The sequence below is a fragment of the Propithecus coquereli genome, unplaced genomic scaffold (genome assembly GCF_000956105.1).
Source record: "Propithecus coquereli isolate 6110/MARCELLA unplaced genomic scaffold, Pcoq_1.0 Scaffold1, whole genome shotgun sequence".
NCBI classification, from domain to species: Eukaryota; Metazoa; Chordata; class Mammalia; order Primates; family Indriidae; genus Propithecus; species Propithecus coquereli.
The window spans coordinates 13,444,780-13,456,808 of NW_012133857.1; the positions used below are offsets into that span (position 1 = coordinate 13,444,780).

Below are 12,029 nucleotides of genomic sequence, written 5' to 3' on the forward strand. Positions count from 1 at the left end.
GATCTGGTGTGTATTTGGATTTGGAGTCACAGAACTCACCACGGAATGGACATGGGAGAAGGAAGAGACATCAAGGATAACTGCTAGAGTGTTCAGGTGGAGATGGAGGTGCTATCTCTTGACAGGAATGGGGGCAGATTACAGCTTTGGCTACTCTCAAGATACTGTTAGATATCCAAAGTGTCAGGAAGGCAGCTAGAATGATGGAGCTTGAGGCACAACTTTGGGAGACATCATGATTTTTCTGGGATACAGAGCCACAAGACCAGACAAGAAAGAAGAGAATGTGAAGAGAGATGAAAAGGGGACTCAGTCCTGGTGCAGAGGTTGGGGAGACATGAAGGATCCAGGAAAGTAGACTGAGAGGGAACAGGCATGTAAGAGGAAAATCAACAGTATACTTTATTGGAAGCTTCTAAAAGCAAACGTTCCAAGAAAGGGATGGTCACTGTGTTGGATGCTGCTGACAGAGCAGGAAAAATAGGACAAGGACAGAGAAGCAATCATTGGATTTGCCATAACAGACATCCTTGGTGGCCTCAACATGGGCATTTCAGTGGAGAAATAGAGCTGGAAGCCCAACTGGGAAAGGTAGGATCTGTAGATATGGAAGTAGAAGCGGTGAGCACAGTGAAGTGGAGGCAGCATTTCTCCAAGCACAGCAAGAGGAGCCTTGAGGAGCTCTGGAATTCTGCTCTAAGTGACCAAAGGCCTCATTGACCACAGAGAAAGAGAAAAATGGGCCGTGTGTCCTGGAAGTAAGGGCCTGGCCAGAATGGATGAGTGGATGAGTCAGGCCAGAGAGGATGAAGCAGGTACAGGAATCCATGCTCAATGCTGTCGCAGTTCTTTATCATGAGAGCCTAGCTTTAGGAAATCCTTCCTGCTCATCACCAGGAGGGATGAGCTCCAAGGAGGGTGGCAGGGTGGGCTCCATAGTACCAGGTGGCCAGTGCTGCCCTGTTCTATGTCCTGTCTATGTGTGTTATTCTCCTCAGAAAGCTGCACTGCTTCATACAGGTAAGTTTGTCATAGAAGCCACACATACTCATTGGGAAACTGTCGAAAGGAAGGAAAGAGTTGCTTCTTGGTGTATTTTACTCTGGTTTGTTTATACATGCATTTGTTTTTGCATAATTATACCCATACTGTGAACAGAGTTGTGGGCCTGGTTATTTTTCACTGAATGTGATATAATAGACATTCTCCATTAATATATGGCTTTCATAGTTGTTATTGGTTGCATAAAATTGCATGGGGTAATGCCCCATGTTCAATCAATTCATCCCCTACTGGTTGTCATTTGGGTTATTTCTAGTATTTATAGACAGTGTCGCACTGGATACCTATGTAAATGAAACTTACCCCAGATCCATTTTCACAGAACTAACATTTTTTTTTTTTTTGAGTTTCTTGATACCCACTTGCCATATTGCTGGTGTGAAGGTCAGACGTACCTACCCCACTCTTAACTGCCTGCACACTGTCATTCAATGTGGTTTTTTTTTTTTTTTTTTTTGGATGGGCCAAAGAAAGGGTCTCCTTGTAGCTTCAATTTGTTTTATAATACTTTGGTGGTTAAAGAAGATGCTCATTTCTCCATCTGTTTATTTACTGTTTTTATTACTTTTCATGGGAGGAAGCAGATCCCATTGAGTCACCCACATTTGTACCTTTTCCAGTGGGCTCTCTGACGGCTCATCATTCCCTACTGGGGCTGTCTTCACCTACTGGAGTGGTGATCCATGATCAAATCTTTGTGTCCTTCTGCACCGTTTCCACACCTTTAGCCAGTCTTTACAGTTACATTCTTCCTCCTGAGTGCCTCACAGTAGCCTTTCGGCCTGCCCCATACACTCTCCTCTAGGCCAATATTGACTCTACTCCCGCCTGCTTCCCCTGGACCTTGAAGAGCCTTCAGGAAATACACCTGGACCAAATGACTAGTCTAGTCTCTACTGACGGCTCAGAATTCTTCATAGTTTGCCTCCACCCACCTGACACCTCCCCCAAGGGAATCTTGGGCTCTGGTCACACTGGCCTTGTCATTGCTACTCACTCATCTCTGTTTCTTCCTCCCTCTGAGCCTTGGTTCATGAGACCTGCTCCAATAGTGCCCCCATCATGTGCCATGTCCAATTTAACTCATCCTCTATGACCTCGCCTCCTCAGCCAAGCCTTCCTGGATTTTTCCAGTCCACTCAGCCTTCCCTGCCTCTGAATGGCTGCAGCATTTATAGTTTACAGGGACTGTCTGAGAGAGACCCCAGTAAGTAGTCCCTTTTTCCTCATCCAAGTTCTAAACAAGTTGAGAAATAAAAATTTAGAAGGAAGCCAAAGCATTACCTGCTTTACTGATGAAGGCTTGGGGGAGGAAGCAGCTTAGTGTGAGGTCAAATGAGCCTGACTGACCCCAGAATTGGGCTGACCTTCCCTCTTCCCCTAGTTTCACTTGCTCTGGGTGAGTGAAGCCCTGCTTGTCACAGCCAGTGGAGCACTGGAGTGGAAAATCTGCCACCCTCCCCATAGACCATATCCTAGGGGAAAATGCTAAATCCTGTCTTGAATTATTATTTTGTCACTTTGCAGGTTTTGTTGCTTCAGCTATGCTATGGGGTCCTTAAGGGCCAAGGTATATATACAATTTCCCATCTTCATAGTGCCTTCAAGTAGGTGAAGAGGACTCACTCTTAGTAAGCCCTTCCTTCCCCATGCATAGCCATCCCAGTTAAGTCTAAAATTCTGTTCTGAGGGCCTCATTTCCCTTTTGATGCTGTCCTGCGTGTGCAGGCAGAACCTATGGGAGCAGGCAGGGATGTAAACACTGTCATTTGCTCAGGCCTCAATCAGGTAGGGTGACGGGCCCTTTCCTGAGAGGAGTCTTCCATGGGAAAGCAGGGCGTGAGGGCATAATTTCCCTTGGGGCCCTTGTACTAGGATCAAGGAGAGAGTCAAATAAGAGGTAGGGATAGCACAGATGTGCCTTGCTTAATTTACAATTGTGCTAAAAGCCTCCTTTGGGCTTGTACTGGATTGATTGATGAATGATTAGATCATTCAAGGCATGGGGGATTCATTATTTTGGGCTGGACAAAGAAGTCCATCGATAGAGCCAAGTTACAAACTCCACTGCTCCACTGGCTGTTGCTTTCTAGAGGAATGTAGAGCCCACCTGGTAATGCTTGGATTCTAGAGCTGTGAGAGCATACACATCATTGCACCATGTAGAGTTAGAAAAAGATTTCTCTAAAAATAACCACTGAGGAATATTTAATTTGATAGCAAGACTATGACTAATCCATGAAACAGAGAGTCTGTGTGACAAGACACAGTACAATAATGGAGAGAAATTCATGTTTGACCTTTAAGCAAGTGCAAAATGAAACAGATCTATGCCTTGGCAGCTGAGGACCCTGTGGCTCTAGGGAGTGTGGCGATGAGCAGGGTGTTCTGATAGTCACGGAGGACAACCAATGGAATATGTAGTTCTCAAGGGTGTTGCATCATGGAAATAGCTCTGGGAAATCAAAACTTTTTGGTGTTAAAGAGAGAGAAGAGGCTGGCACTGAGCTAAGTGCTAGCTGGTAAGAGGCAGATGCAGGAGGCCAGCCCTGCTGGGCAGGGGTGACCAAACCAGCTCTCACTGGTTGGTTCAGAGGAGAAGCAGATGCCACAAATGCAAGGAGACCCAGCATTTCTGGGAACCAATCTGAGCTGGTGGGAGGGGAGCAAGATTCCAATGCTTAGTGAAAATTTACCATGTCAGGTACTGTGTTGAAAGCTTTGCAGGTATCATCCTCACAAGTATCCCTCAGTAGAAGCTGTTATGATTCCCACTTGACAGAGGAGGAAACTGGGTTCAGAGAGGTTAAGCTACTTGCCCTGAGTTACCCAGCCAGGAAGTATCTGGACCTGGATGTGAACCCAGCTCTGACTCTAAAGTCCTCAAGTTCTATTCCCTGTTGCTAGGTCACTTAAAACTAGAAAAAGCCCAAGGCTGGCAGTGGGCCAGAGTAACAGATTGGGGTTGGAGTTGGAAGAGGCTGGGGGCAGGTGTGGTTCTGGCAGGGGCTACCTGGTGATGAGTTCTCATGAAAAATTGCTGTGGCTCCTGGCATGGCAGGTTTCTGAATCGGGATCACTTCTCTGATCACTCCATAATTCATGACTGCATATTATAAATTCTGATCCATTCCCCTCAGTGCTAACTGGAGAACAGAATAGTCTCCATATTTTAATGTTGCTCTTCCTCAGTGGTGAAAGGGTGAATACTATTCTTGCTGCTCCCTGGGTCAGGCCCTGTATGTTTCAAGTACATGTTCCAAGGTGTGCTCTTGTCAGAGAGTTCCTTAAAGATTTTTTTTCATCTTCTACTACATGTTCCTCAGGAAGAGATTAGCAGTGGTCCTTGATCAGATTCGGGGCCAATTGCTTCTTGGCATGCTTGGTAAGAAGCCTGGCAATATTCTTCCCCTGGACCCTTAGCAGGGGCAGCGATGTGAGTGACAAGCAAAACCCCTCACAGACCCTGATCTTTCCCTCTGGACCTGGGAGATGAGGGCTAGAGCCTGGGCGTAGGTATACCATCTTGAGAAAGGAAGGATTGGCTCAAAGAGGAGAGAGAAACCTGGAGTGGTTCTAGATGCTTCTGCATAGACTTTCCTGGGTGCTCAGAGAATTGGGGAATGTGCAGTGGTGCCTCTGAGCCTAGTATTCAAGGGCACAGGGCTTTTCCTAGGCTGTTTCCTCAATAAGCCCAGGATCTCCTTGAAGGGCCTGGTCTTAGGGTCTGGTCTTATTCACTTCTCTTATCTCTGCTTCTGACCCAAAGCCTGGTAATGGTTGGTGCCCTAATGTCATGGGACCCAGTAAGGCTCCAAGACTTGCCCCTGTCTCCTACTCCAGCCACATCTCTCCCCACTCTCCACTTATTTGTGCATTCACACATCACATCCTGGGCCCACTGGCCATCCCATTCCTTCCCGATCAGACTTACCTTCCCAAATACTCCTACCTCTGTCTAGAATGCTTTCTTTTCTTTACTTGGCTGATTTGTTTGCATTGTCAGGCTTCAGTTTAAATATCGTTTCCTCCAGGAAGTCTTCCCTGACTTGCAAACTAGGTCAGGCCCCCTGGCTGAGGCTCCCTTTGTATGCTGTTCTCTTCTTTCCTAGTACTTGTGTCTCTAATTAGAGATTTGCTTGTGTGACAATTGGTTCACTTTCTCTTCCCCCAACTAGATGGTAAACTCTGTGGCAAGAAAGACTGTGAACATCTGTCCTGGATTTGGTCCATAATAGGTGCTCAATAAATTTTTGGTGAATGAAAGATTCAAATTTCTCACACTTCAAGATTAAAAGTATGAAGAGCTTGTGGGAACAAAGTATCAGTTCCTCTCCTAGTCTCAGTACCACAGCAATTCAGAGATGGGGTAGGTGGTGCCACACCAAACAAATAGGCTTTGTTTTGCATTTAAGTGAATTGGTAAAGGTATTACAATTGGTTGCTTTTTATGTGTAGAGAAATTACCTCTGTTCTGTTTGCAATATCTGTGCTATTTTAGGTTGTTTTCCTCTTTTGGGTCTATTTGTATTGGAGCAATAATTTCACCATTTGGCTACACTGAGGCCCAATTAATATTATAAATATAGTCCCATAAAATTCACTTCTTGACATTAGAACGTTTTGTTGCTAATTACTCTCCAAGGTTTTTAATTTCAATCCTTCCTTGGTGACTTAGTGAAGAAATTCAAGGGCATGATTATTTCCCCCAAAGGGAAAGGAGAACTAGTTAATGCCAAGTTTCTATCTATTTGCCCTTCCTTCCAGGGCGTATCTTGTTTTTGATTCTATCTCTTCCCTTTTTCCTGGTCAGAAAACAAATAAGCAAAAAACAAACAAAAAACTTATTGGAACAAAGATATAAATTTCTGGAAAAAAATAAAAGCACTCATTTACTAATGTATTCATTTAAACAATATTTACTGAGCATCTACTATATGTCAGATCCTGTGTGCTAGACACTAAAAACTAAAAAAAGAGTATAACATGGCACTGTCTCCAGGTAGCTCACAGTCTTCAGGAGGACAGGAAGGAAGTGCCAAGGATTCTATGACACAGCTGGACACATCTAGGGGTGTTTCTCATAGTGGGGCTTGATAGCTACGGACCATCTAGAAGTGCCACATCAGTTTCCAGGAGTTGGTATCAGGGGAGCTTTGATCATTTCTCATTTGAAGACCCTGGCTAACTGTAAGGAATCCACATTTTAATAATATTTTGAATGGGTTGATAAAATAGGAACAGATGGTTAAAGTTTGTCATTTTGGGGAAAATAATAAAATATTGCACTGCTTAATCTGTCTCTCTTTCACACTCTTTTTTATCCCCTCCCTACTGCAAAGATATTCAGATGCAAGAAAATTTAAAGCAAAATACTAATAATATCTTCTTAGTCACTTTAGGTCTCTTCACCTGAAAGCACCCTAACTTTGTCAGCCATCTCTATGTTAACCTATTCTGTGTTAGCCCTTTATTCCTTCTGAAAAGAAGCTTCCTAAAAGGTGTTGCTTTGGGGGTAAAATAAGAGGCAATGGTGAAGTGAGACTAGCTTGGGTGTCTCCTCTGCCATGAAGAAAACTAGCTCTGCAGATTTTTCACTAACCAGAGCAGACCCACTCCTTGAGGGAACCTGGAAGGGCACAGATAAGTTGCGTAACATGTGTTCTTGAGCCTTCCATTCACCTGCCCCTGGGCCTTGTATGGGCATAAGCTCTAGCTGTTGCTACCTCCTGATCAAGAGAAGGCAGAATGTCACTGCTCACCTGCACTTTGCTTGGATTTGCCTCTATACCCACTATCTTTCTCTGAAGTTTTCCTACCATTCCACTTTGACAGAGCATTAGATGAGATCAACCACTGGGAGAGGGAAGTGAGTGCTGCTTTGGCACTGCTGCCAGAAAATCTTGAGAGAATGAGCATCATGTGCCACTTACCCACTGCTTGCTGACTTCAGTAGCAAGAGCCTCCAGAATGCTCCTGGATAAACATCATCTTTGTGGCCACACATTGTTTTATGAGCTGAGTCATCAGACCGGCTGGCTCCTTAAATGCTGCTTTCTGATTCTCCAGGCAGCAGAAAGGAGAGAAGATGTGAATTGTAGCTCATTGAGCTTTGTAAAGAGCCAGTCTCATTCACCAAAGGTGATAGGGCATTTAACATTATGGAGTTTGCTTATGATAAAAAATTATTGATCAACTTAAATTCCATTTAAGAAAAAAAGATGATGCTATTTGCATTTCCTGTACATTATTTACAAAATTTTTTTGGTTATAGGCTATTTTTGATAGCTACTAGTCTTAAAGAATTTCCTGCTGAAAACTTGATTCCTTCCTCACCCATTAAATTGCAGTTTGTCATCTAAGGTAATGAGTTAAGCCCAAAAGTAATGGTGATAAGTGAAACTGTTTGCAGACTTCTTTGTTTCTTGCTCCACGAATTTTATCTTTTATATAGCTACTCAAGATGTATCAATGAATTTTTAAATTAAAACCAATGTGCCTATAACAAGGAAATTTAATTAAGCTTCTGAATTTAGAGATTTGTAACTTGCTGAGGTAAATATCCCAGTTTTCTTTTCCAATCTATTTCACTATGGTATCAGTAAACATACAGGCAGATCATTTACTGGAGTATATGTTAAATTCCTGCTAGGTGGCAGGCACTATGTTAGTCTCTGCATGGGGTAAAAATAAATAAAGATCAATCTTTGCCATTGAAGAAGGAAATAAATGTTTGTCCACGTGCAAGGCAAACACCTTTGGTCTCTTAGAGGAGGGTAAGGTGAGTAAGTGCTACAGGAAAGGACTTAATGGGAGAGGAAAAGCTCCTTGAACTGAGAGGCTTCCTGGGGAAGTAGCCATAAGACAGCCTTTGGAAGGTGAGGCAAATCCATGGTTCCAAGAGAGGAGAAGACTTGGGCTGAGGGATAATGTATGCAAAGGCCTAGCCAGAGTCAGGGAATGGCCTGAAATTGGGATGGCCCTGCAGAGTTCTGGGAGAGCAGTTTCCAGGAGGTGATGAGGTCAGAAACCAGAACTTTTCAGCTGATAATCAGATTAATTACATTGAAATAAAAGGATTTAGAGTGGATGATTCTCCTTTGAAGTCACACAGAGAGAGGAGGAAGAGAGGGATGAGGGTACTGACAGAGCAGGTGTTCCTGGGACTGTAGAAGGAGCCTGTTGAGCAGGATAGGGTGAAAATGGGAGATGGGGCAACAATAGCATGGTGGGTTCCTGGGGATCCTGTGAAGGAGTAGGCAGTGAGCCTGGGAGGTGGCGAGAATACAAGGAAGTGTGGGTAGAGAGGGGAGGAGGTCAGTGTGCTGAGGGTCCTGATTTTCAGCAGCAAGCTGGAAGTTAGCTCATGTGTTGGGAAGGTGTGTGTGGGGTATGTCGAGTGGACTGAGAACGGGAGGAAGGAAGGGCTCAGACCAGATGCTAGGGGGATAGGAGAGCAGGTGCATTGTCCTGCTGAAGGCCGAGTCTCTACAACATGTGCTATGCTCTTTTGCTTCAACTCAAGAAAACAATCTAAATTTAGTACAAACAGCAAGAGTGTAGGAGTCTAGGACTTATCAAATGCCCTCTTTCTCACCTTGTCTCCCTTTCTTTTCCCTTCCCTGGTTGGGCTTACTGACCTCTCATCCTGGAGCTGAGGTATGCAGTCATGGAGTGGGACTTTCTTTGTCTGGGAAAACCGTCATCTAAGATGGATTCAGACTGGGAATAAAAGAGTAAACTTTGTAAAAACTGGCCCTTAGGCTCTGTGACTGTCATCATGCACATCAGACAAGGTAGTGGAACTAAAGGATGAAATAAGAGCTTTAAGGTTGTTCAGAAGGCCTGTGTAGCTCAGCCCCACTTGCTGGATAGCTCTCTGGAGAGAGCTTTGTGGGACTGTGGCTTCATTCCATGGTGGCCATTGGGTAGGGGTCTATCTTCCTGAAACAGTTAGCTACATATATAAAGACATCTCTTTTGTTATGTTCCTGGAACAACCCCCTCATACTCCCCGCCTCCAAAAAAAGACAGAAGTGTATCTGGCTGTTGAGAAATGCGAACATTCACAGAACAGACATTTTCTGGGCAGGAGTGGGCACCTTTCATTGGTGGGGGGAGGAGCCTATAAATCAGAAGGTGGGAGGGGGTGGCAATAATCCAGGTGAATACGGTCAGGCCTCTTCCCAGGCCTGATAAAGGACACTTTGAAGGAAGAATCAACAAGATTTGTTGTGACTGGGTGTGGTGGCTCACACCTGTAATCCTAGCACTCTGGGAGGCCAAGGCAGGAAGATCCCTTGAACTCAGGAGTTCAAGACCAGCCTGAGCAGGAGCAAGACCCCGTCTCTACTAAAAATAGAAAAAATTAGCCAGGCTTGGAGGCACATGCCTGTAGTCCCAGCTACTTGGGAGGCTGAGGCAGAAGGATTGCTTGAGGCCAGGAGTTTGAGGTTGCTGTGGGCTAGGCTGACGCTAGGGAACTATAGCCCGGGTGACAGAGTGAGACTGTCTCAAAAAACAAACAAACCAACCTCCCCCCCAAAAAACCCAAGATCTGTTAATTGCCAAAATATCCTTGTATTAATCTTGCTTTCCACTCAACACCCATACACCAGATGTTGGGTTGGGTGCTGAGGGACCAGAAAGATGACTTTAGCTTAGAGTTTGCCTTCTGGGAGTTGACAGTCTTATGAGGGAAATAAGACACAAACTGAACACATCTGGAATCCCAGAAAAAAGAGGGAAGGATCCAGTGGGCTGGCTGCTGGGTCAGGGCAGGCTTCCTGGAGGTGAGGTGCTCAGTTGTACTTTTAAGAGTGGGGCTGGCCAAGACGTGAGGGATGACACCAGGGTTTTGACTTGGTAGTGCTGGTGATAGAGATGAATGGATCTGCTGGGATTAGAGCTGGGAACACCATGTGAGTCCAGATGTAGGTGGAAAGGCGAAGTCCTGCAGTTCCTGGTCTTTGATGAGGGGGTTGACTTGGGATCACAAGGTGACATCTGTAGATATCAGAGTAAATGGATTCTTAGGGACGAGGGAGAGAAGGAAAATTTCGGGTCAGAACCAGAACTACTCAGGAACACATAGGAGGCAGTGCCCTGGGTAGGAACCCTCAGAGCCCAATGAGGAAGTGCTTCCTTACTAGGAAGGCTCCTGTGATTGTTCAGGTCTCAAATATTAACCACTCAGGCCTACTTAGTGAAGCAAGAACCCAGGAGGTGTCAGCGGCCTCGGCCTGGAGAGCGTCCAGGAGCGAGGGGCAGGAATGCACCCCTCCGGCAGGCCCTGGGAAAGCGCACGGTGGCTTGGGAACCTTACCAAGGATATGGCCATGACACGACTGTGGGTGAAAATGGGATGGGTTTGAAAATGGTGTCGTCTCCTCCTTTTCCGTATCTCCCCTCTCCGACCTGGGGGCCCGTGGTCATCTCCGTGCCCCTGGCCAGAGGCAATGGAAGAGGAAGCTGGTGGGGATTCAAGGGGGTTGCCCACCTGCCCAGCTTCGCCCGCTCCAGAGTTAGCTGCGTCTGAGGGCCCCCAGCCGGCGGAGGAGCCTGTCTTGCGGGTGCCAGCAGGTCCAATCGCCTCTCGCAGATTTCCCTCCGCTGGCGCGCGGGCTCGGGCGGCGCGAGCCCGGGCTGCGCGAGCCCCTGCGCGGCAGGGAGTGGCGCATGCGCGGGCGTCCTGCGAGCCCGCTGAGGCGAGCCGAGCCGCGGCGGCGCGGGGAGCGGAGCCGCGGTGCTGGGAGGAACCGAGACCCGGCGCGGGAGCGGCGGCGACGGACAGGTGACGAGCCCTCGCCCGCGTCGCCCGGGGCTGCTGCGCCACCCACGGAGCCTTGCGGTTCAGACGTGGCGGCGGTAGCAGTGGCATCCCGGACGGCCTGTGAGGGATGCGCCGCCCACTGCCCCGCGCCGCCTGACCGCCCCCGCCTCGGCTCGCGGTGCGCCACAGCCGGGCCCGCGGCCGTCCTCGCCGCGCTGTCGCCCGGCCGCCGCGCCCGCGGAGCCGCGCCCGGCCCGGCCATGTGGACCCCCACAGAGGAGGAGAAATACGGCGTAGGTAGGTGAGGATTCGGCCTGGCTGCGGCTGGGATTCCAGAGGACGCGCCCGAGCTCCGGGCCCTGCCTCGATTAGCTCCCTTGCGCCCCCGCCCCTGCCCGCAGGCTGCGCGGCCTCGGCGCAGGGGTGGGGGGGCGGTGCGGGGGCGGGAGTGGGCGCGGGCCTCCGGGTGCGCTGAGGGCGACAGGGGGCGCTGGCGGCGCGGCCTCGGCAGGTGCGGCCCGCGGGAGGGGCGGGCGAGGCCCGGGCGGTGGACTGTTTCTGGTGTAGGGCACAGGGCAGTTTTACTCAAGAAGTCAAATTCAGGGAATCTGTTTTCTTCGCTCCAAAACCCCGAATTTAGTGAGTTTCTGCACCTGAGTTGATGAACCTGATGGCTGTTTAATTTTGGACTGGAACCTTACAAAAAAAAGATGAAAACGTTGACATCATTTTCTCAGTTCAAAATTCTGCAGACATTTGACTGGAAATGTTTCATCCGTTTTAATTTGTTTTGCCTTCAGTATTAGAAGTAATTATCTTAAAATGGGAAGTGTTTTTTGACATGTATCAATGTTAAGTTTAGGTATTTTATAGAAACGGTTTTGTTTTTTAAAAACCCCTGTTTTCAGATGAGACCGTTATTCCTCTTAGAATCCTCTTTTTATCTGTTATGAGTGTTAAACTCCAGAAGCTAAATAATTCTTTTAACATTCAATTTCTTTAAAAGAACATCCAATAATTTAAGGAATTGAATGTTAGTTTTACTTTTACAATGTCAGTGTTTGTGACAACTACATGATAGGAGAGTTAAGCCACACTGCGTTATTCTAAGTCACCTATCATCTTGTTCAGTTAGAAACATTTAAAATGTTGAGTGTACAGGTTTTTTTTTGTATTCCCCAAGCTTGTAATGGAA

The 12,029-nt window shown here is 47.0% G+C and overlaps 1 protein-coding gene across 1 annotated transcript in view; it reads left to right on the forward strand.

Moving 5' to 3' along the window:
- Positions 1-10,740: 10,740 nt before the first annotated feature.
- Positions 10,741-12,029, forward strand: part of DOCK3 (dedicator of cytokinesis 3) — a 681,302-nt gene continuing 680,013 nt past the window's right edge. The window contains exon 1 of the mRNA XM_012639462.1: positions 10,741-10,954. Within this exon, the coding sequence (XP_012494916.1) occupies positions 10,741-10,954 (214 nt within the window). The remainder of the gene's footprint in view (positions 10,955-12,029) is intronic.